This window comes from Ochotona princeps, chromosome 6, assembly GCF_030435755.1.
Source record: "Ochotona princeps isolate mOchPri1 chromosome 6, mOchPri1.hap1, whole genome shotgun sequence".
NCBI lineage: Eukaryota > Metazoa > Chordata > Mammalia > Lagomorpha > Ochotonidae > Ochotona > Ochotona princeps.
In genome coordinates, this window is record NC_080837.1 from 74686359 (window position 1) to 74711278 (window position 24920).

General features: G+C 43.3%; 2 protein-coding genes across 11 annotated transcripts in view; one reads left to right on the forward strand and one right to left on the reverse strand.

Annotated features, from left to right (window-relative positions):
- The window catches only part of CYFIP1 (cytoplasmic FMR1 interacting protein 1), a 75124-nt gene extending 73818 nt beyond the window's left edge, over positions 1–1306 (forward strand). For both annotated transcript variants that reach the window (XM_058666500.1, XM_004597608.4), the window contains exon 31: positions 593–1306. In XM_058666500.1, the coding sequence (XP_058522483.1) occupies positions 593–757 (165 nt within the window). In that variant the 3' untranslated portion in view covers positions 758–1306. The remainder of the gene's footprint in view (positions 1–592) is intronic.
- Positions 1307–3377: 2071 nt separating this feature from the next.
- Positions 3378–24920, reverse strand: NIPA2 (NIPA magnesium transporter 2). Of its 9 annotated transcripts, none has more exons than XM_058666508.1 (7): positions 24739–24920; positions 23812–23948; positions 16009–16238; positions 13702–13758; positions 7691–7781; positions 6520–6680; positions 3378–4385 (listed from the first exon to the last, which is right to left on the reverse strand). In XM_058666508.1, exons 3-7 carry the CDS (start codon positions 16145–16147, stop codon positions 3754–3756), a joined length of 1080 nt encoding a protein of 359 aa, XP_058522491.1. In that variant the 5' UTR covers positions 16148–16238; positions 23812–23948; positions 24739–24920; the 3' UTR covers positions 3378–3753. The 9 variants fall into 9 exon arrangements, with proteins under 9 accessions (XP_058522491.1, XP_058522495.1, XP_058522489.1 ...); XM_058666512.1 differs by having other exon boundaries at positions 24690–24920; XM_058666506.1 differs by having other exon boundaries at positions 24621–24920.

Consider the following 24920-nt stretch of genomic DNA (forward strand, 5'->3'; position numbering starts at 1 on the left):
AGTAGCCAGAACACTAATTGGCACCCAAATGGGAACCTGACAAGTGCAAGGTGAAGATTTAGCCACTAGGCTATTGCGCCAGGCTCTGATTATAGTTTTAATGAAGTTTTCCCCTAATTCTAAAGGCCTTTGAACTGAATTTAGATTGCTTTCCTCCCAAGATTAGCATTTCTTCTTCTCATGACCACATTGGGACCAGCTAGGCCTAGTTAGAAAGGGTTCTGTCTTCCAGGATAACCCAGCTTCCTTGTGGCCGAGGTTGTCACCTCATGCTATTGTTGGCCCCGACTTCTGGTTTACCTTCTGGGTCTTCACATGAAACAGCCTGTTCCCAGTACTGTCAAACTGCAGCCTAACATTTCTGGCCTTTCCTCAGTGATCTTACATATCATCTTTTATAGTCTCTTCAGCTTTTTGCATCTAAGTTCTTAATAGCTATTGGAGAACAGGCCTCTGAATTTTACATGTGGGCATGGAACTGGCAGAGAAATACATTATAGTTCCAATAGTTGCCTTATAGTTTGCTATTATCTTGGTATTTTAGAGACATAAGAAATTTACAAGTGCTAATAGTGAGACATCCTAATTGTAGCCTTTGAAGAAGATGGTGGAAAGAATTCGCAAGTTCCAGATTCTTAATGAGGAGATCATCACCATCTTGGACAAGTACTTGAAGTCGGGCGACGGAGAGAGCACCCCCGTGGAGCACGTGCGCTGCTTCCAGCCGCCCATTCACCAGTCTCTGGCCAGCAGCTAAGGGCACACGTGGCAAACAGTAACTCTAACTGGCGTGTTTTTCTTTCCATCAACTATTTAGTGAGATATTTAGGGACTATTTTCCAGTATCTCTGTACTTGCTAAAGAGGGTGCTTTTCAATCTAAAAGCTTAATTTTATAAAATTGACTTATTTTTCTAGACCAAAATTGTATATGCTTTTGGTAATTAGGAAGTCTGACCACAGTGGCTGCTCAATGTTCCCATCATATCTCCAGTTTTTTTACAGAATGTGCAGCAGCTAGCTACGTCCAAATGCTACTCAGTCTGTTCATTTGTTCCTCGAATAACTTAATACCAGCTAATTGTATTAAACTCCCTTTTAAAATTTAATCAATGATTAACTTTCGCTTTATTGAGGGAATTTTTTTTTCTGGTGGTCTTTTTGGACAATCTTTTGTAAGTCATTATGCCCTTTTCTGTTTTGTGTCAGTATTTCAGAAATTAGTGAACTCCATTCCTTTGCTACCACCAATTCCAGTTGTGACAAAATCCAGTATGATTTAAAGGTTACAGAAATAAAAGTAATGAAGCCTATTGGTATTCTTTCATTTACTATGCGCCTGGGCAGTTTGGTTAAGCAGGGTACTCTAGCTGAATGGAGGGACTGGACTCACCAGATCCTGCAGCACGCTCAGGATCATGAAACAAGATTACAACACCATTCAGAACGCTGCTCTCCTCACCAGCACACACAGTTACCTCTTCCTGGCAAAGGTAGGACAATGACTGTTTCTGCTGCTGCAAATGAAGAGGGACAAACATTAAGGGCATCTTCCTTATGTGTGTGCATGGGCTGCACTTAACGGAGAACTGAGTGCTATCCTGTCTGACCACTGGGTGAATTCTGATGTGGTTGCTGGTGGCACAAATTTTTCATCATCAGTCATGCCATACTCCAAGGAAATGGATGAACGGTAAGAATGGAGAAGAAACTCGGCCCGGCGTGGTGGCCTAATGGCTGAAGTCCTTGCCTTGAACAAGCCAGGATCTAATGTGGGCGCCGGTTCTAATCCTGATGGCCCCACTTCTCATACAGCCTCCCTGCTTGTGGCCTGGGAAAGCAGTCAAGGACGATCCAAAGCCTTGGGAGACCTGGAGGAATTTCCTGGCTCCTGGCTTTGGATCGGTTCAGCTCTGGCCATTGTGGTCACTTGAGGAGTGAATCAGCAGACGGAAAATCTTCCTCTGTCTCTCCTCCTCTGTATATCTGACTTTGCAATAAAAATGAAAATTTTACTTTAAAAAATAATTTAAGTATTAACATGCTGAACTATCTTAACCTGGCAGTTATATTATTTGGAGTGTCAAAAATTCCAGCAATCATACTGATTTCTGATGTTTGCCATTTTCCCACAAGAAGTAGGAATACTTCGGGGGGCAAGCCTTTGGCAACTTACTACCAAAGGGTACCATGTATGATACAGGAATTAAAGTATCTGCTGCACCAGCAGCCTGGAGCTGGCTGACATTTAACCCAACTATTAAACTTTACCTGAAAATGTTGCTTTTGAGCATGTGAATTAATAATCTGTAACAGAATCCTGGCCCACAGGCTAATAGGTGATGTTAGGTGATGTTAATTACCTACAAAACACAATAACAATCACTTATATATTGAGTTTTATAAAGCTTATAACCCAAATAACATAATACTTATGTATAATTTCAAGTGTTATAATTAGCCTGTATGTTTTCAGTGAAGAAATTATCACTCCTAGTTTTTCACCCACTGTTGTCACGTACAAAGCACAGCTATACGGACAAATATAAAGTATCTGTGGTATTACCTCAGAGGACGCAGATAGGCAAACATATCTCAAACAGCTCCTTACGTCAGTGATAACACAAGGCAGCTTCAAAGGCTATTTCATCTCCTTTGGAGAGATGCCCAGCCCTGCTGAGGACAGTGGAGCGCTCCCATGGCGGCTCAGCAGGGGCTCGGAGCACAGTGGCACACTCGGACGGGCCCAGGAGAAATTACCAACAGCATACTGTTCTTGCTCCCAACTTTTTCTACACGTTTCTAAAAAAATATAAACACTGAACCAAACGAACTACCAAGTAAAATAGCTGGTACAGAGAGAGCATATTTTGTAAACATTTCAACTTTTTCCTAAGCATTCAGACTTAGAATTCTTTCAATTTGCTTTTTTATTATATTATTATATAAGAAATAACTATTTTCTAATTCCCCAGAGCTGCTGAAAGGACAATGACAACATAACTCAATTTAAAAAATATACTGAAAAGTACAAGAGCTAACATAAAATTATAGGTGTCATGGAATTAGAACAACTGAAGAATAAACCCTGCCAGGCTGCCAAGCAGAGCTTGCCCAGCCCCAGAGATGGAGGGTGCCCTGGCTTGACCAGGGACTAAGGCCACCAAACCCACACAGGAAACCGGATGCGTGGTGAAATGTCACAGGCTAAGAATGATTTGCTTGAGGGTGATTTCTTACCTTTACTTTGCTTTTATAAAATGAGCCGCCTTCACGTAGAAAGTCGATTCCTGAAACTAGTATCTCATAGTTAAAATAATTCGTCAAATAGGAGTCATTTGTATAGGTAACATTTGTCACAAGATAACATTGGGATAATTTGTTCTTTTTAAAAAACAGATTTATATAGCCAGGGACTGATGGGCTAGGATGACATGTACTTTTCAGATTTTCACCAATAATGGAAAAATAAAGCATTTTATACACTTAACACTCATTAGTGCATTTAGATTTTGGAGAAAGAATTAAAAGGTAAAATACCTCTACAATGTTAATATAAATCAGTCAGTTTTGAGGTCATTATAGTGAGCTACCATCATTTAAGAAAATCGATTTCTTGGTCCAAATGAGTGAAACCTTAAAAAAAGATTGTCTTTAGATAACATTATTTGAGAACAATGCATACTGAGACACATTCTGATGTTCAAATTCACTTTACAACAGAATTAAAGATTAGCCTTTAATTACATCTTTCTTAAAAAGCCGCTACGTTTCCATTTCTTCGGGAGATATTTTCGCCAGTGTGTTGTTCAATTCCACAGGTTAAGCTTTCTTCATTATTAAGAACTTCATACATATTAGAGAGATTGCCATTTACTGCTTTTTCATCTTTCCGAAAAGACACGGGCAAACTTGCTAGACTAAAGCTGACGTCTTTAAAGGCATGCAACAGGAAGATCCCCACAATGATTGTAAAGAAGCCACTCAGAGTACCAATGACATCGTCCACAGGCATAGCTTGCCACTCCTTAAAGAGGATAGCTGAGCATGTTAGGACGGAGGTTGTAAAGAATACATAATATATTGGAGTCACGATGGAAGTGTTGAATATGTCCAGGGCCCTGTTCAGGTAATTAATCTGTGTGCTCACACAGACAATCAGGCTCAGCAGCAGGATCCAGGCGAGAGGATGCCGCAGCACGGGCTGTCCTGCCAACAGCTCTTTGATAGCAATGCCCAGACCCTTCACACAGGACACTGAAAATGCTCCAATGACAGAGCAGATTGTTATGTACACAAGAATGTTTGTCTGTCCGTGGCGAGGTCCTACCACGAAGATGAATATCAAGGACACAATGACCACAAGTGTTGCAAAGACCACAAAACCTGGAAGAAGCAAAGAAAGTTTTTAGTTAACCAGTGTCCTCCTTAAACACAGAACAGAACCCACAACAAAATGTACTAAGCTCAACAGGATGGAGAAAAGTTATAGGCTTAGAATAAGTGATCTCTTTCTACTTTGGCAAAAGCACACACATACTCCCAAGCAGTAGACCACCAACACCTTCAGTGCTTTATGTCAATAAGGCAAAAAAGGAGAGGTATGATCAGAACTGAGACAGAACTAGTGCAGGGGAAATCAAGGTGCCCTCGACTGTCCAACAAATACACAGGCGCCTAAATAACATTTTCCCTCACAACTTGAAATAAACAGCAAATCAGTTATGAAATAACTGAATATGGAAAATTAAAACAAGTATGAGAACAGCTAAGAAATATGTGGCACTGTGCGCCAGGTACTTTTCTTAGTAGTTTGTGCTCAGCTACTACACAGACACTACCATCTGCATTCTAAGGTGACGGGAACAGCTACCAGTAATGCCAGCATCCCACAGCAGAATGCTGATTCGAGACCCAGTTATTCTCATCCAGCTTCTGCTGATGCACCTGGGATGGCCTGGTTTTTAAAGGAAGTAAATATATTAAAAAGTACAGGAGAGGAAATGAGAGCTTCAATATTTTGTAAATCATAAAGCAGAAGACAACTCATCACTGTTACAGCAGGACCAGGAAAACGGCAGCCTACAGCAGTGACTACAAAAGACAACAACTTCATCTGCAGCACCCAACACTCAAGACACACAAAGTCCTGCACATCGGGGCAGCAATGGGGACAGCTAAGTACCAGCTTGGCTGAGATCTGAGCAGCCTGGGAAAGTAGGCAAAGACCACCAAGAGAATGACTAAAGCAAATAGAAAATCTGCCCCACACTCATCTTGGCATTTCACAAGGTAATTGACAATGCCAGGGTGAGGATGGACATGAAAACCTGTCAAAATCATGGAAATTTCATGGAGGGAAAGACATCTTCAAGGGAATTTGAGGCTGACTAAGCAGTTAATGAACTGAGACCCAGAAATGAGGGAGCTGCAGAGCCAAGTCCCACTTTGTGTCCAGTTCCCCTGATAGTATCTGGACACACGAGCCATAAACAGGAGAGCAATCAAGTGGACAGACTGCCCATAGACAAAGGCTGAGCAAGAACTTCAGCCTGGACAACAAATTTGTGTTGTGCCAGAAGAGATTTCTCTTTCAGTATCTTATACCTAGCATTCAAAAATACTGAAAGACAAAAAAACTCAATGCCCAAAGACAAAAGGAAAAAGCCAGACCACAAAACAACAGTCTATCATTACACTGAAGTTAGAAAAGACTACCAAAAGTCAAAGAACAAAAGCAAATGCTCTGAAATTGAAAGTACAATAGCAGAAATAATCCAATGTGGTGCAGTGTGTTAAACTGCCACCTGTAACACTGGTATGTCTATCAGGGACTGGAGCCAATTCCACCCGCTCTGCTTCAAATCCAGCCTCCAGTAATACTGGGAAAGCAGTGAAAGCCTGCATACTTGGGTCCCGGCCAGCCATGTGGGAGACCTAGAAGGGCCAGTCCTGAAAAATGCAGACATTCTGGGAGTGAACCAACAATGGAATATCTTATCCTCTCCCTCATTCTCTTTTTCTACCTTTTAAATACAACAATAAATGTTCAAGGAAAAAAAAAGCTAAAAGATAAAAGCCAAGGATAATCAGAAGGCAGAGCAAAAAAAAGACAAAAAAAAAGCGGGGGGAGAGATTCAAGAAAATTAATGTTCTACTTCTAAAAGGTCCAATCAATGGATGAGTAAGAATTTTACAAACAGGGAAAATAATACCAAAGGATTCATTCAATTCAGTTTCTCAGAAAAAGACATGAATATCCCATTCAAAAAGACTTAAAAATGGACTCAGTATCTAGGCATGCCAGTAGGAAATTTCAGGTTCCAAAGTCAGATAATGCTTGGAGTTAGCAACATCAGCATGTTATTTAGAAACAAAAGCAGCAAGGAGTGGGGGGTTGGGAAACAGACAACAATGTTCATCATCGATTAAGTAATCTCTACGGGCACATAACACTCTTTAATTAAAAGCAAATACAGTCAAGAGCAATGAAGTTGTTTTTGCTTTCTCCCCCTATTACCTGGATCCCCTAGCTTGTGAGACATTTCATTCAGGGTCTCAATCTCCTCTTCTTTTGGAGCATGAATGACCATAACGGTAGATCCCAGGATACTTAACAAACATCCAATCTTCCCATGAAGATTAAGTCTTTCATTTAGAAAGTATGAAGAAAGAATGGCACTAAAATGGAAAGAAACAGTTGGGAACTTTGAAATAGCTACCTTTTTCATCTTCATCATTAAGACTCAGAATTGACGTCACTGAACTCAAATACTAAGCTTATGAAAATTTAAGTTTCAACCAAGGTAAAGAAAATGTACAATCTAAAGTTTCCAGGGTATCACTTGCTTTATCCCATTCCAAATTTTACAAAAAAAAACCACAAAAAAACAGTCTGTGCCCAAATTAACTAAATACCTACACAGAGGCAGGCATTTGGCCTAGTGGTTAAGACATTTCTTCAGATGCTTGCACCCCATATCTGAGTCCAGGGTTTGAGTCCCAGATCCTAGGAAGCAGTGGAGATGGTCCTGCCACCAAGCTGGGAGCCCTGGATTTAATTCCTAGTTCCTGACTTCCACCTGGCACCACCCCCACTACTGAGGGCACTTGGGAAGTAAACCAATACACAGACAAGCATTCATATGCTTTCTATGCCAATCAATAAATTTAAAAATATATATCCAATATGTAATCTTCTAAAATAAGTTTTAACATATACACACACACAAAATGGTGGTTCAATTTTATTCCCAATTGATGCATCCCTCTTAAATATTCATAATTATCTGAATCTGCCTATTAAATAATTAGGTTTTAACAATGTATGGAGAGCCTGGCGCAGCAGCCTAGTAGCTGAAGTCTTCGCCTTGCGTGCACTGGGATTCTGTGTGTGTGCCTGTTCGCATCCTGACTGCTCTACTCTCCATCCAGCTCCCTGCTTATGGCCTGGGAAAGCAGTCAAGGATGGCCCAAAGCCTTGGGACCCTGCACCCATGCATATGGGAGACCTAGAAGAAGCTCCTGTCTCCTGGGTTTATTTCCTGCTATGAAACAAATACTTGCTTATGTAAAGAACTTCAAAAGTTGCCAAAATACAGGTATGCTGAACACAAAAAATTAAGTAATCACAAAATGTTCTAGAGTGAAATACCAAGAACGCTTCCATGTGTGAGTTGCAATGTTCTTACCTTACAAGAACGCTGAGAGCTCCTAGCGGAGTCACCAGCGTGGCTGGTGCGAATGCATAAGCAGCGAAGTTGGCCAGCTCCCCAGCACCCACTGGGAGATGAACAAAAGAAAACTCAGCTTGGAATACATGCACGTCACTTGGAAATGGCTGTCAGAGCATTTTATGCTGTATCTACTTACTACTTCAATTATCGAGCAACTTTCATGTTGCTCCTACTTATTACTGTGTGTGTTCTATGAATTACCAACATCAATTATAAATTTGAAGCAAATCTATAATTGTAATTGAGAACATCTGGTTTGTTACATAACCATGTTTCAATTCAAATTTTAGATACATATGTCCTGACAACACAAATCAATTAAAAGTAGCAAATACTGGCAAGATACTTCCTCTAAGTCCCTTTCCACTGGATCTTTTTTAAGATTTTATTTTTACTGGACAGTCAGATACACAGAGAGGAGGAGAGACAGAGAGGAAGGTCTTCCATCTGATAATTCACTCCCCAAGCAGCCACAACAGCCAGAGCTGAGCCAATCTAAAGCCAGGAACCTGGAGCTTCATCCAGGTCTCCACGCAGGTGCAGGAATCCAAGACTTGGGCCCATCTTCGACTGCTTTCCCAGGCCACAAGCAGGGGGCTGGATGGGAAGTGGGGCCATCAGGATTAGAACTGATGCCCATATGGGATCCTGGCGCATGCAAGGCAAGGACATTAGCCACCAGGCCATCGTACTGGGCCCAGCTCCTCTTACAGAACACTAAGCCTTAGGCCTAGATTAAGAAACATGAGAGTACTGCAAAAAGTGAGAAGTTATTTTGATGCAATAGATTTTGTAAATCCATGGAGTTTTTTCATAATACATATATTCTATCAACATTTGAAAAATCCCTTGTATAGTAAGGAGTAAGATGAAAGTCTGACTCCAAAAACTAACTCCATAAACTCAATCTTGCTTAGAAACCAACAACACATGTGTCTATAAAGAAAACTGCTAGGGAAAAGAAAGGGAGGTTCCACTTTGTGTTGTGTTGTGGCTCTGATAGCAGAACTTTTGAACAATCTGCATCATGTGCCTATCTGTACATAAAACATTCCAAGCAAGAGACCTACAAATGTAAAAACCTAGGACCACTATGATAGCCTAGTGGTTAAATCCTTGCCTTTCATGTGCCAGGATACCATGTGGGCACCAGTTCGTATCCCGGCTGCTCTTCTCATCCAGCTCTCGGCTTGTAGCCTGGGAAATCAGTAGAAGACAGCCCCAAATTTTGGGACCTTGCACCTGCGAGGGAGACCCAGAAGAGGTTTCTGGCTCCTGGCTTCAGATTGGCTCAGGTCCAGGTACTGCAGGCAGTCAGGTAGTGAACCAGCGGATGGATGACTTTTCTGTCTCTTCTCTCTGTATATCTGACTTCCCAATGAAAAAATAAATAAATCTCTGAAAAAGAACAAAGCTAGCCACTGGGGAATCCCACCCAGCGGAAGCACCCCTCTGGGCCTCTGCTTGTCTGTAACAGTCTTGCCAAATTTCACTTAGCAGTGTGTGATGGTGCCCATTGGCCTGCTCTCTTCCTCATACCTGGTACTATTAGACTAAAAAATCTGGATCATTATATTTATGCTTTAATTTGCATTCACATGTTTGCTAGATATATGAAACCTTTTCAGGGAGTAGCTAAGGTCATTACTAAGGTAATTAATTATACATCAAGCATTGGTCTTTTTTTAAACATTCTAATTTTTTTCACACTCAGCATTTGCTGTTTCATTCTCTTAAACACTTTTGATCAAAGTTCTTTTTTATGTAAGAACTGAGGTAGGAACTGATTTTACTCTTTTCCATGTTGATTGTTACAGGAAGTATATCTAATTCTCAGGCTTAACATTTTCTCCAATGTATTTCTTACATGCTAAATATGCTTTCTTTTTGCTAATGGTATAAACAACTTTCAAGTATATATTTGACTCCTATTCATAAAAATATGCAGACTTACTTGAAATAAGAATACTCTTATAAAGAACAAAAATACATCATATATAACAAAAATTACCTAGCAACAAACCTCTAATATCATCTAATAATTCTATGTGGAACCTTCTCTTTAATTCATAAAGGTATGTTCTTACTAGAATTTAATCAACGGCTCTGCCTCTGCGCTGCCAGCACTGGCCTGGGCGGGAAGCAGTGATGGGCAGCGGCTGGATTCCTGGCATTCACGTCAGACCGAGCTTAGGTTTCTGACTCCTAGCATAGCCAATCCCCCCACCCCACTCCTATGTCATCCCACCCCATTTTCAGCCCAAAGCAGCAGATGGAGCTCTGACTTTCAAATCATCTTTTTTCCCCAAAAAATCTCCAATTTCAATTGTTGGATTTTATCTGATGTTTTCTATTATGTATATTTGTGCAGTCTAAAGTTCAATTCTTTTTTCTTATCTTTTTAAAAAACTTATTCTTTGTTCAATTAATAAATTACACTTTTGGATACTCCAGAAATTACACTTTCTTCTAACATTAATGTTTAGCTTTATTCTTCCACTCAATTCCAGAACCTTAGAACCTACTTTAACTTCCCCCTTTCAATTTGTTATTCTGGGGGTGATTTTTTTCCCCACTTTTATGTATGGCCACTTTAAATCCATGAGCTATTTTCGACATTCACTCAGATACATTCTCAAACTCACCATTTTGACTTCTTCTGACCCTAAACTTCCATGTAGACTAATCTCTTTCTGCTAACTTTGCTGCAGTATAATCATGAATCTATTTTAAACTGCCCAAAGATGTTGATTTAGTTGAACAGAGAAAGCTACTGCTAGCCACCTTTGCCAGGACTTTGATGCTCTTCTAACAACGGTTTCCTACTTTCCAATGTTGAAAAACTCAGCTGTCAATCTGCTACACTTCTGAAATATCCTTTAATCACATTTAAAAAATTATCTGAAAGGCAGCAAAAAAGACAGTTAGCACTCCTATCCACTGATACACCTCCCCAAATGTCTCCAACAGCAAGGCCTAATCCAGGTCAAACCCAGGACCTGGAAAACCACCTGTCACATGGTTGGTAAGGATCCAGTCACTTGAGTCACCACTTGCTGCCTCACCACGAACACACTACTAAGAATTTATAATCAGGAAAAGTCAAACTCGACCCCTGGCACCCCAATTTGGTTATGAGGGTGTCTTAACTACTATGCCAAATGTCTCTCTCGACTGTTTTTAAAGTACTCTATTTTTCATAATTTTTGTTTGTTTGTTTGTTTTTTAAGATTTATTTGAAAGAATTACGGAAAGGAAAGGAGAGACACAGCAAGAGAGATTTTCATCCACTGGTTCACTACCCAGATGGCCACAATAACCAGGGCCGGGCCAAGCCTAGCCCAGGAGCTTCTTCCAAGTTTCCCACATGGGTAAACTTGGAAATTGGCCATCTTCTGCTGCTGCTTTCCCCAGCTCATTAGCAAGGGGTTAGATCAGAAGTGGAGCAGAGAGAACACAACTGGCACCAACATTGTATGCCACCTTAGCAGATGGTAATTTAAACTGCTACACCACAATGCCAGCCGCCAGTTTTGTATGTATTACTATGATGTGTTTAGCTCCAGTTTGTTTGTTTTTCATAGATAACTAAAGGTCTTGGTTGGGCTTCTTGAATATGGGGTTTTGTAACTTTGATCATGGGACAATTCCAAGTCATTTTCTCTTCAAACATTGCTGCTCCACTCTGTTCTGTAGTCAGACTCCAATTATTCACTGAGTCCTTCAAGTTCCATAACCTTATTTATCCATCCCGTTGTCTCCACTTGCTTCATTTCAGACTCTCCCAAACTATACCCAGCTCACTGAATTTCCTTCCTACCATACCTAACCTACTGTTAGGCAATTCATTTATGTTTCATTATTCTACTTTTTAAATCCTATAATTCTTATTCTTTTATAGATGTGAATGTCACCAGAGTCCGTTCTGTTGTGATAACCACAATTCAGCTGTTTAATGATGGTTCCAATGTGTCAGGTTTCTGTTTTTTTGTTTCGTTTTGTTTTATTTTTACTTAATTTCCTTAACTTCACATACCTCCTTTTTGGGAGACATTTAGAAAAATTACTGAATTAACTTTTACTTTGGGCTACATGGTGTCAGCGAGCATTAGCAGCTGACGGCCGAGGCTGGAGGTCACTCAGTGGACACCGATGACCAGCTGCCAGGACCACTCACCCACTCCCGAAGCACAACCTCTCCAGTGTTCTCAGGGCAGGTGCAATTTCCTTTCCTTGGCAGCATCAGACCTGGACTCTAGTAGATCCAAGGTGTACTTGGTAATCTACTGCAGTTGTCCCTGATCTTAACCAGGTAACTCTTTACTGTGTTACCTCTTGGATGATTTCTATATTTTATTCAGTTTTTTATTTGGAGCGTTTTTAAAAATAAAAAATCATTTCTTTGGAAATCAAAAACTAACAGAGAGGCAGAGAAGAACAGAAAGAAAAAGATCGTCCATCTGCTGGCTCACTTCCCAAATGTAATGGCCATCACTGGGCTGAAATGAAGCCCAGAACTGCATTCAGGTGATCATGTGGGTAGCAGGGGCCTAGGCACTTGGGCTATCTTCCCATTTTGCCCAGACCATTAGTGACAACCAGGTTGTAAACAGAGAAGTTGGGACATGAACTGGCATCCACATGAGTTGCTGACATTGTATGCTGTGGCTTTACATGCTATGCCACAGTGCTAGTTCCATATTCAGTTTTTAAAAACTTAAGTTTGGGGACCCGGCCACGTGGCCTAGCGGCTAAAGTCCTCGTCTTGAACGCGCCGGGATCCCATATGGGTGCCAGTTCTAATCCCGGCAGCTCCACTTCCCATTCAGCTCCCTGCTTGTGGCCTGGGGAAAGCAGTAGAGGACGGCCCAATGCATTGGGACCCTGCAGCCGCATGGGAGACCTGGAAGAAGCTCCAGTATTTGGATCGGCTAAGCTCCAGCTGTTGCAGCCACTTGGGGAGTGAATCAGCACACAGAATATCTTTGTCTCTCCTTGTCTTTGCAAATCTGCCTTTCCAATAAAAACTAAAGGCTTTAAAAACAAAAATAAAAAGTACAATGCCTCTTTATCACTTAGCCTCATGGGTCAGTCACACATCCTAACTTACTGGTATTTGTTGATCTCACAAGGTCAGCACTAATTCAGCACAACTTGTGCATGACAGGAGGGGAGAGCCACTGAGCACCGTCCTGGAGGTGAGCACAGGCCAGCAACGGTAACAACTCCTCGTGCCCTCACCATGACGGTTTCCGCCCCCTTCAACTGTTCTCTCCCCAGATGTTCATACGGTCACAGCCTGCACCTTCCTGGCCTACTATTTAAGACTGCACCAGACCCATGCATTTTACATCTCACGTCTTCCGAGCATGTTACCACTCCCACACGAATTCTCATCATCTCCCTCTAGCATGTAAGCTTCATGTGGGTAGAAATTTTTCATTTCTTCTCATTTTATGTCTCCAGCACCTAGAACGATACCACGCATGCAAGAGAGGACCAACTGATGCCTGTCAAATAAGCAGGCAAGAACCAGTACCATAAGGATAATATGTTCCATGTACCTTGTTAAACGTACCCAGCAAAATAAGTATGGACAGTAGTCCTGGCAAACACATACTTCCTTTGCAATTTGGAATGACGACTAAGGAAGAGGAAAGCTAAAACCAAGATTTCTTAACAACTCTAACTTTAAAAATTATCTTCAAAAATTCTAAACTCTGAAATATTTAATAATACACAGCTGTTATCAGGTTTTAATCAGGTGAGTAAGGAAAAAATTATTCAAATTAAATGGGCTATTAAATTTCCAAATGACTTTTATAGGTTTAAAATTAGATATTAATATTTTCATTAAATATTATGTTCATTAAAAAATAAGATTCAAAGTTTTTAAATTTCCAAATAAACAGTATATGTAAGCATTTTTAGTTACACTATGTTGTTTAAATGTTTTCTATACGTACTTGACAGCAGTCCAGCCCACCACAACCATTCTTTAAGATATGCATGGCCACCTTGACCTGTGAATAAAAAAAGTTTTCTTAGAAAGACTATCAGACTTTGTATTAATTATAGCAATTATTGGTAACATCAAACATTTTAAAATATCTAATTTGTGGGGCTGGCATTGTGGTATAGTGGGTAAAGCTACTGCCTAAAGCTCTGGCATCCCACATAAGCAGCAGTTCAAGTACCAGCTGCTCCACTTACGATCCAGCTCTCTGCTAATACGCCTAGGAAAGCAGCGAAACATGGCTTACATCTTTGGGCCCCAGTCACATTGGAGACCTGGAAAAGTTGCCTGGCTCCTGGCTTCAGACTTGCACAGCTCCAGCTGGTGCAGCCATTTGGAGAGTGAATCAGAGGACAGAACATTTCCCTCTGTAACTGCTTCAAATAAAAAAATAAATCTTTAAAATGAAAGCCTCAGGGACCAGCGCAATGGCTCAACTGGCTAATCCTATCCCTTCAAGCACTAGGATCTCATAGCTTGCGTCCAGGCTGCTCCATTTCCTTTTTTTTTTTTTTTTAATTGTACAGTCAGATACACAGAGGAGCAGAGACAGAGAGCAAAATCTTCTGTCCAATGATTCACACCCCAAATGACCACAACAGCTGGAACTACAACGATCCGAAGCCAGGAACCAGGAACTTCCTCCAGGTCTCCCAAGTGGGTGCAGGGTCCCAAGCCTTTGGGCGGTCCTCTACTGCTTTCCCAGTCCATAAGCAGGGCTGCTGGGATTAGACCTGGCACCCACTTGAGAACCCAGCAAATGCAAGGTGAGGACTTTAGCCACTAGGCCACCACACCGGCCTGGCTGCTCCACTTCCAATCCAGCTCCCTGCTTGTACCCAGGTAAAGCAGTGGAGGATGGCCTAAAGTCTTGGCACCTGGCATGGGAGGGCCAGAAGCAGCTCCTTGCTATGAAGTGGCTCAACTGTGGCTGTTGCAGCCACCTGGGGAATGAACCAATGTGTAAAAGATCTCTATCTCCTCTCTGTGGGTTTGCCTTTCCAACAAAAATGAGCAAATCTTTAAAAATAAAAATATTACCTCAGAAAGGGGGGCATGAATATCATGAGAATGTTTAAAAATGTGTACCTCTGCAGTGCACTCCTGATAGAACTAAATCATCCTTACACTCAACTCATACTTCATTTCGTGGATTCAGCTTCAGGAAACCAAACAGGAAAACAAATCCTTAAGTAGCCCATTTTTTTTAAATTTTTATTTTAAATTTTGAATTTTATGGTCCAATTCTGTATCATCTGGGATTCTCCTCCCCTCAGTTCCCATCCACCAAGTGACTTTCCCCAAGTAGACCAATTCCAAAGACACGAATCAATCTGATTCTGCCTCATAGGTGTAGGAGCCCCACATATGAGGTAGTATCTGCTGTGGTCCTGTTCTCACCAAACACCAACATACATCCTTTGCCTTCGATTTCCTTTTGATCAAAAAAAACCCAAGTGAATAAACGCTTTACAAACATGTCCACCTCATGTTACAGTACCTGCCTCAGGACCAAGGATGAGGGACAGGGGCAGCAAACAGGAGGATTCAGTGCTTTCTCCTGTGTGGACTAAATCCCAATAGAGGATACTGTTTCACATTAGGAAGATAGTTACAAATTCAGTTTGCTACAGAATTGGCACAAGAAACAAAAACTGCTATTTTTGTTGTCCCCGCAGTTCCACTTGAAGTCTAATCAGGTGAACAACTGCTGCAGACAAAGATGGGGATGTAACGGTAAAGCCACATCATCCTGGGCTATTACAAACTCCCAGTGGAGAAATCACCCTGCGGTTCAGTCCACACCAAGCATCCCCAGATCCTGTGACCTGATGGGCAAACAGTCCACGTCACTGAGAAGTTCACTGCCAGGGCTACTCTTCAAGCCAACAGCGACGCCCCTTTCTTTCCTGCCAATTTCAGATCAGAAAAAAAGGTCTATGGTGAAAGATCTCAGTCTTTAGTAAGATTCTGATTCATGAACCCTATTATTCTTCACTGAATAAGCATAGAAACTTAAAGGAAAGGCTGTATGTTAATTTGGCATCAGCTCGTTACAACTTCGCTAACTGCAGGAATGGGAACAGTTCACTGTTTATCATTACAAAACGGAAATTAGATTTTCTATTACACTTAGAACTCTTGGACAGCTTACAGATTTCAGTATTCACTGAGAATGAAGATGTGGCTATCTAAGGTGCAGAACCTGGGTTCCTAAGGGTAGTCTGCCTTTTCAGTCACACAAGAAACAACCTACCTGCTCTCATGGAGCCTTTTCTGGCAAGTCGCAAAAGCCCTTTTTTTTTCAAAATGAAACTCCCTCCAATGAAAATACTGGAGCTCACAGCCAATCCCAGACCAATATAAAAGTCATATTTTCCACGGCCTTGGTTCATTTCGTTTGTTCCTTAAGGAATTCCTGTGAATTACATTGATCACAGAGAGAGGACACTGCTGGTACTGGAGGCAGGATGACAGTCTTCAGACCTGTGAAACAGAAAAGAATTGAGATTTTCCATGAAATGATCATAATATCCTGATACTACTCCAAATTTTTCATTTCCATTCTCCAAATGAAAAAAAATTTATTACTACTTATTGATAATATATCCCATAATTAAAATTTAGCACCAATCCAATATTTTTCTAAGAAATGGGATAATGATCTAAAATCAACTTTAAATAAATCTTGCTAATTTCAGTTTTTTTCTAACAATACAATCTTTGCCAATTTAAAATAAAATAAAACTGATATGAAAGTAAATCCTACAAAATGGTTTTATAAATGCATTCTCTTAATTTACAGAAACTCAAAATTTTCCCACAGGTTTTTATTTTTATTTCTCAATTTGGTTTTAATTATCTATTTTTTATTTCAATGGCAGACCTTTCTTATGCAAAAAGGAGAGACAGAGAGATACCTTCCATCCGTTGATTCACTCCCCAAACGGCCCAATGGCCAGAGCTGAGCTGCTGTGAAGCTGGGATCCAGGAGTTCCTCTGGAGTTTCCCATATGGAAGCAGGAGATCCCCAACCATCCTCCACTGCTTTCCCAGGCCAGAAGCAAAGAGCTGGATCGAAAGTGGAGAGGTTGGGACCAAAACCAGTTCCACATAGAATGCTGGTGCCGTAAGAGGATTAGCCTGCTGTGCCATGGTACAAGCACCTTAATCTATTTTTGGGTGACTCTGCTTTTCAAATAAAATAAATCCTTTTTTTAGATGTGTAAATAGGGCCCACCACGAAAGCACAGTGGTTAAATCCTTGCCTTGAACACGCTGGGATCCCATATGGGCGTCAGGTCTAATCCCAGCAGCCCCACTTCCCATCCAGCTCCCTGCTTGTGGCCTGGGAAAGCAGTTGAGGACGGCACAAACCTTTGGGACCCTGCACCCGCATGGGAGACTCAGAAGAAGCTCCTGGCTCCTGGCTTCAGATTGGCTCAGCTCCAGCAGTTGTGGCCACTCGAGGAATGAATCATCAGACGGAAAATCTTCCTCTCTGTCTCTCCTCCTCTCTGCATATCTGCCTTTCCAATAAAAATAAATAAATCTTTTTAAAAATGTGTAGACACATACACAAATAAAGTCTATGGTGACTTATTTAGCCTACTTGAAGATGGGTTGAGAAAAAGCAGATTTCACGCCATTTTCTTGGTGGAGAAGGGCAATCCTAGAGGAGAAATGTCTGCCAGGGTGCAGTATGGTAGACGGTAGGCAGCCACAACCCCTAAGAAAGCTGAGGCCAGGAAAACAGAGGCTTACCAAAGACTACGCACAGAGTTTCAAGTGGTCATCTCCTAAGTTCTGCTGACAATGAAACTAAAGTGAAGAGTAGAAAAGAGGGGCTGGTGCTGTGCTAAGGCTGACTATATCCCTGCCTATGGCACCGGCATTCCACAGGGGCAACAGTTCGAGTCCCAGGTGCTCTACTTCCCATATAGTTTCTGCTAGTAATCCTGGGAAAGCAGCAGGAGATGGTCTGAGTGATCGGCCCCTTGTACCAATGTGGGAGACCCAGAGGACACTCCTGGCTCCTGGCATTGCACAGGCCCAGCTCTGGCCACCACAAGCTTTTGGGGAGCAAATCAGCTGTTGAGGATCTCTCTCCTGGTCTCTCCTTTTCTAACTCTAGCATTCAAATAAAAATAAATACATCTTTTAAAAGAAGTACCCAGTCTTAAGTATTAAAAAAAAAAAAAAAAGCAAGCAGAGGGGGAAAATAACTATGTATCAACAAGGTATAGGCCTCTACCGGTCCACTTTCATAGGATGTCTTAGAATTATCAGACCACAATTTATCTGATAGCCTGTAATTTGATTCAGTCTGGATCCTTACAAATTTTTGATTCTGTGGTTTTTAAGCAAAGAATCAACTTTCTATCCACCTAGCCCCCAAATCAGGCAAATGTGTTCACTGAGAGTGCTATTTATTTTTTTAGATTTATTTATTTACTTATTTTATTGCAAAGTCTGATATACAGAGAGGAGGAGAGACAGACAGACATTCCGTCCGATGATTCACTCCCCAAATGACCATAATGGCCAGAGCTGCACTAATCCGAAGCCAGGAGCCAGGAAACTCTTCCGTGTCTCCCATGCGCAGGTGCAGGGTCCCAAGGCTTTGGGCCATCCTTGACTGCTTTCCCAGGCCACAAGCAGGGAGCTGGATGGGAAGTGGGGCTGCCGGGATTAGAACTGGTGCCCGTATGGGATCCTGGTGCATTCAAGGTGAAAACTTCAGCTGCTAGGCCACTGTGCCAGCCCCAGTGCTATTTATTTTACACATGCTGTGTGTGGTAAGCATATGCTAAGCATTTTGGATAAAATGGTGATAGCTTTTAGTCTCCAATAGAGTAACAAGGAAACAGTAAAATAAGAGATAATCATGTACTGTAATAATTGTAAATAGTATTAAAATTGTTATTGCAACACCAATATTTTAAACTGCCTACTGAGGCATATTACTGTTCCTACACATTTCTATGAGAAGAATTCCTTTTCCACTGACGTGGGATTTTGCCATCGAGCTGGCTTTGGCCAGTGGGAGGTGGGTGGTACTAAGAGAGCCAGTTCTGAGTCTAGACCAAAAGGCAAACTTAAATTTAAGTTTTCTAGAATTCAGGCGATTGGCTTTGTTTGTTCACTTACAGAACTTTACCACTGTGGTGTCTGTGCAAGGGAGAAGAACAGAAACATAAAATTTACAAACCTTGAGCCACTAACGAAGGAAATGACTTTATCCCCCTCTGACTTATTCCAGGACATGCGCATAAGGTCCTGAAAGGGCTGAGTTGCTGTGCAGCTGTGCTCACACCTGGCAACGCTCTGTTCCGGCCCTCTGCAGGTCACAGCTGGGAGAGCCTACAGTGAAGACGGCAGGGCCAGGCATGAAGACAGCGACACCAGAAACAGGCTACATTCACCTGAACCAGGTTCCCAGACAAATCCGTAACCTGCCCTCCCCACCTCTGAGGGAATGACCAAAATAACCCAGCAGGTCACTGTCTTCAATGTGAGCAACTGTTCCACAGACATACTAAGGCACCGAGAGCAATCAAGGTGCTTGTCCTCAAGGATCCCACAACCACCTGGCATTCTAAACAACCTATTGTAACCTTAAGCACACCTATCAACAGTCTCAAATATGTCCAGCTTATTCTCTCTAAATGTCAAAGAAATTTAATTTCTACAACTGATTTTCCTAATACTGATTAATACGTTTTTTTAAAAGATTTATTTATTTTTATTGGAACTTCAGATAGAGAGAGAGAGGAAGATCTTCCACCCACTGATACACTCCCTAAGTGGCCACAATGGCCACAGCTGAGCTGATCCGAACTCAGAATCCAGGAGCTTCTTCCAGGTCTCCCACGTGGGTGCAGGGTCCCAAGGCTTTGGGCTGTCCCCCACTGCTTTCCCAGGCCACAAGCAGGGAGCTGGATGGGAAGCGGGGCCACTGGGATTAGAAATGGCTCCCATAAGGGATCCTGGCGTGTGCAAGGACTTTAGCCACTAGGCTACCATGCAAGGCCCCTGATCTATACTTGAATATAAATGTTCATTAACACAACATATCCAAAATGAAATACAAAATTGGCCCACCACCTTTTGTAATGTAAAGCAATGCAATGTAATATGAAGAACAGGACAATGGGGTTGGCACTTTGGCTTATCAGGCTAATCCTCCACCTCCAAGTGGTGGCATCCCATATGGGTACCAGTTCATGTCCCAGCTGTTCCAATTCGCATCCCCATGCACCTTCCTTTTTATGGCTGGGGAAAGCAGTTCAGGATGACCCAAACCCTTGGGACCCTGTACCCACATGGGAGACCTGGAACAAGCTCCTGTCTTCAGATCAGCTCAGTTCCATTCATTGCAGCCTTTTGGGGAGTGAACCAGCACATGGAAGATCAATCTTTCTGCCTCTCCTCCTCTCTGTGAAATCTGTCTTTCCAATAAAAATAAATAAATTTTCAAAAAAACGGCGGGGGGAGGGAGCAGTAGTCTAACAACTATTCGGAAGAACTATAGTGACCTTTGGTTTGCAAACTGACCAACAGTATATAACATAATTACGAAAGTTACCAAACTTAAAATCTACATAAAAGACCCAATCCAATGGCTCAGTGGCTAAATCCTCGCCTTGCACCCACCAAGGCCCTATGCAGGCGCCAGCCTGTGCCCCGGCTGCTTTACTTCTCCTCTTGCTTGTGGCCTGGGACGGCCCAAAGCTTGGGACCCTGCACCCACATGGGAGACCTGAAGAGCCTCGTGGCTCCGGTTTCAGACTGACTCAACTCCGGCCATTGTGCATACTTGAGGAGTGAACCAGCAGATGGAAATTTTTTGTCTCTGCTTCTCTCTATAAATGTGCCTTTCCAATAAAAATAAATCTTAAAAAAATTCTGAATACACATGCAGCTTTAAACTTGTTACAACATTTCTGACATCTTCATTTCACAAAAGCTTGGACACCTGGCAAGCGCCTGTGACGACGAAACAAGCAGAGACGACACACAGCCTGTAGCTACGAGAACAGGACCTACAATCCAGGCCTCCCAATCCTGAGCTTCCTGCTTTCCCACTGCAGTCTCCTCCCAGTGCAGGAGGGAACAGAGCCAGAGGCAGCTCAAAGCACAGGCCCTCAGTGTAGGTCACCGTCTGCTCTGCCCAATCTGCTCCTCGCTGGGCTCCTGACCATGGCTTCAGCACCCAGAGCAGACCCAAGAACCAACAGTGAAAGGTGGATTCTGCCTTGGAAGTTCGGCCATGTACCCGCTCTGACCGATCACCCGAGCCACACTAGGCCTTCCAGGCCCCACTGCTGCTTCCAGCCATCTTGCCATGTACACTGCTCTAGGAAACACTGCTCTGCCAGTCTTACTCTGCGGCCTACACTTACTGATCAATAAAACACTCAAATGCTGTAGCCCACTAAGACTTTTCATTAATTCCAAACCTACCTTTGAAACATTATTTTCCAATAGCTCTGAATCTCACAAGCCTTGTTTTCTCTCCAGGGTCAACATGCTGCACATTCTCCAATCCTTGTTTACACTGCCCCTTTCACATTGCAACGAACCATTCCACAAGCACCCTGGCGAGGAAGCTCTGCGTGAACTCCACAAGCTACGGGGATCACCTTTCTGAATTCTCCAGCTTTTAACCTACGCTCAAACACGTATTTCAAGCCTGCATTGTGTTTCCTTATGTCATTTTTATCACCTTCACCTTGGCTTCCTGCAAACAGGTGGAATGCTTACTTCATTTACTCAACAAGATAGAGTCAGTACTGCACTCTAGGCCCCAGGGTAAGCATGTGCAGTTTACCTTAAGCTGGCAGGAGGGCGAAACAACAAATAAGGACACTACATTACAGTGATAAATGCTATGGCGAAAACCAAGGCATGTTAAGAGGACTTCGAGCCAGGAGCTAAACGGAGCAAAAGCTTGAAAAAGTGAGAAAACACCAAGAGACACACTCTGAAGGAGGAGCGTATCTGCTTATACCTTTCCAGGCAAAGACAGACTGGTCAACCCTGAGTGGAATATGGGATGGCGCTACCGCCTTAAGAAAGGGAGTGTCAGGCCACACCAGATCCAAAGGGACACACAAAAATCCAAAGGACATCAGACTTGCAATCCTTTTAATTTAGCAGCCCATAATTAACTTTCTTCTAGAACTTTACATAGTTGCTCTATTTCAAGTGTGTTTACATTAGAAAAAAAAGGGGGGGTAGAGTTCAAAGAAAAAAAGCTGAGCATATTCTAGTCTGAATTCTATAGTACAGTTCCCCCCCCCCCTTTTTTTTAATTTGAAAGTCAAAATTACATAGAGAGAATGTCTTTCACTTGCTGGTTCACTCTCCAAATGGCCACCTCAGTCACAGCAGGGCTGGCACTAAGGTAGGAGCCAGGAGATTCCTCTGGGTCTCCCACATGGGTGCAGGTACCCACTACTTTCCCAGACCATAGGCAGGGAACTGGATGGGAAGTGGAGCAGCCAGACACAAACCAGCACCCGTATGAGATCCCAGCACCACAGGCTGAGAATTACTGTGCTATGTCACCTCACCAACCCCAATTTTCTTTTCCTTTTTAAGATTTACATTATTTGTGCTCATTTCGGCAGCACATATACTAAAATTGGAAAGATTTACCTTATATGAGAGGCAGAGGCTACAAAGAGAGACAGGGAGAGACAGAGGTCTATCATTTGCTGACTTACTCCCCCAGGTGGCCACAACAGCAGGGGACGGTCAGGCCAAAGCCAGAAGCCTCTCCCAGTTGAGGGCAGGGGCCCAGAGGACTTGCCCCCAGGCTCATTAGCAGAAAATGGATAGTAAACCAGCTGGACTCAATCAGCATCCATACGGGCTGGACAGCTCAACCCACTTAACCAGTGGGTAGGTCCTTCATTTTATTTGAAAGGAGCAAATGGAAGAGGCAGAGACTTCCATTTGCAGGTTTACTCTTCACATGCCTACACAAGCCAGTATGGGCCAGATGCACGCCTTAGCCCAGAACCACCTGGGCATCCAGATGCACGCCTTAGCCCAGGACCACCTGGGCATCCAGATGCACGCCCTAGCCCAGGACCACCTGGGCATCCAGATGCACGCCCTAGCCCAGGACCTCCACCTGGACACCCAGATGCATGCTCTAGCCCAGGACCACCTGGGCATCCTGACCTCTACCACACGTGCTGCCTTTCGGGCTCGCCGTCAGCAGGAAGCCAGGGAGACCCTGACTGGCACACCGCTACGCATTGTGGGCATTCCAAGCAGCGTGCGCCCGGGCTTTGCTTACAGTCACTTGTACTGTGCCTACTTGAACTTCGTAGTATGCTAAGGATATATAGATAGTAAAACGGTTACACAGTGAAGCAAATGAACGTATCTACCAGCTCAGTTTCCTGTGACAGCTCAAGCTTAATAAAGATCTCTAACACATGATTAACCATAACCCTCATCTTGCACGTGGGAGCTGCAGACCTGTTCATCCTACCTTATCTATTTTGTATCCCCTTCCTGCTGGTAACTATATTCTCTACAGAGAAGCCTATCCTTCTATAAAAAGCACAAAATACACCCATCAAATACAGCAGTTTTAATGAAACGTACTGTAGCTTCAGACATTTTAAATACAAGTGGTCATATTTCTACAACAGGAACAGCCTGAAGACAAATTAAATTGCTCTTTTCTTCCCTCCTCTCCTGGCTCCCACTCACTAGACACCTTTGCACTGGTTTACAAACATCACCTCCAGGCTACAGAAGCAGCAGCACACACTACCTGTCACCGAACAAAGGGCCAGTCACTCGAAGAGGAACGAACAGAGGACTTTGCATCCACACAGGTCTGCCCACAGCACATGCAAACTTCAGAAACTTCTAAGTCTTTATCTCTGCTTAATCTCCACTGCTTATACACTCAGCTTAAAGTTGTGCAACTCCTCACGTCACTGTTTTTAAAAGCATTACTTAGAAACATTCCAGAACCTACATCTCCAATCCTCACGAGGTACGTTAGTTACAAATTAAAGTTTTCACTTACATGGAAGGTTTAATAGGCTCTCTGTTATGAGAAAAGGGCTGGAAGAGGCTAGAGATGATTTATGTACTCTCATTTCCTTGTAATTGCTACCCTGTATTCCCATTTACAATCTTAAACCCTGGCAGAGAGGTTCCAGCCTGGAAAGACAGAAGCAAAGCGACGGAACAAGGTTACTAAGTACTAAGTACTCATTTAACCAACTCAAGACACACTCGATGGGGCGGAACACACCACTTCCACACGCAACTTACAGGAACCCAATTTTTCTAGTTCCCATTTCCCCTTATTACTTTTTTTTTTTTCTTAAGTAACTAACGGGGCACACAGTCCACACAGGATTTCTAGGGGGAAAAAGAAAAAACTTTAGAGATAGCTTTACTCAACGAGTTGACAAAGCAGAAAAGCGAAAGCGGCAACGACAAGACTAAACGTACTTTCAGGTGTGCCGAGGGAGAGAGGGTAGGGATGTCTGTAAATGAGGGGAGTGGAAACAGCCTTGTGCAAATAACGCCTCGGGAGGTGGAAAGCTTCCTCCGCCGTCTGCCGCGCTCCGCAGTAGCTCAGCCATCTCCAACACTCACCCAAGACCCACCTATCTTAATGAGCTTAATGATCACGCGCGGAAAGCCAACTCGCCAGGTGTCCGCGCGGGCCACCGCGCGCTTCCTGCCTGCCCAGGACCAGCAAAAAACCCGCTTTCCACCTCAGAACGCACGCAAAGTCGTCCCCTCCAAAAGAGCCCTTCCGCGACCCCAACACCAAAGTCAACCCCTGAGCGCTGGCCTGAAAGGAACAAGCGCTGACCTCACCCCACAGTCGCCGGGCCGGCCGCGCGCGTCCCCTCGGTGACCTGGCCCCGGACACCGCGCGTCACACACCCACACAGGCCGCACCGGCCTCTCCCTCCTGCGCTCGCGACGCCACCACCTTCGTCGCCGTCCAGGGGGAGGTGCGAACATCCGGAGCTGCAGCCGTGCGGGCCGCCTCCTCCATGGGGAGCGCAGAGGGACACCTGCCCCGGCCGACCTACGGCCCCGCCGCTGCAGGGACCCGAGGGCCGCGGAGAGGACCCTGGGCGCGGCCGAGTGACGCAGGAAGCCGCGCACGCG

Excerpts from the sequence above, each read along its gene's own strand:
- NIPA2 (XM_058666513.1), bottom strand. The coding sequence starts at position 16,147 with ATGAACCAAGGCCGTGGAAAATATGACTTTTATATTGGTCTGGGATTG. Across the intron at positions 13,759-16,008 it reads AAAAGGCTCCATGAGAGCAG|GTCAAGGTGGCCATGCATAT; the intron begins GTAGGTTGTTTC and ends TTTTATTCACAG. Across the intron at positions 6,681-7,690 it reads GCTCTCAGCGTTCTTGTAAG|TGCCATTCTTTCTTCATACT; the intron begins GTAAGAACATTG and ends TTTCCATTTTAG.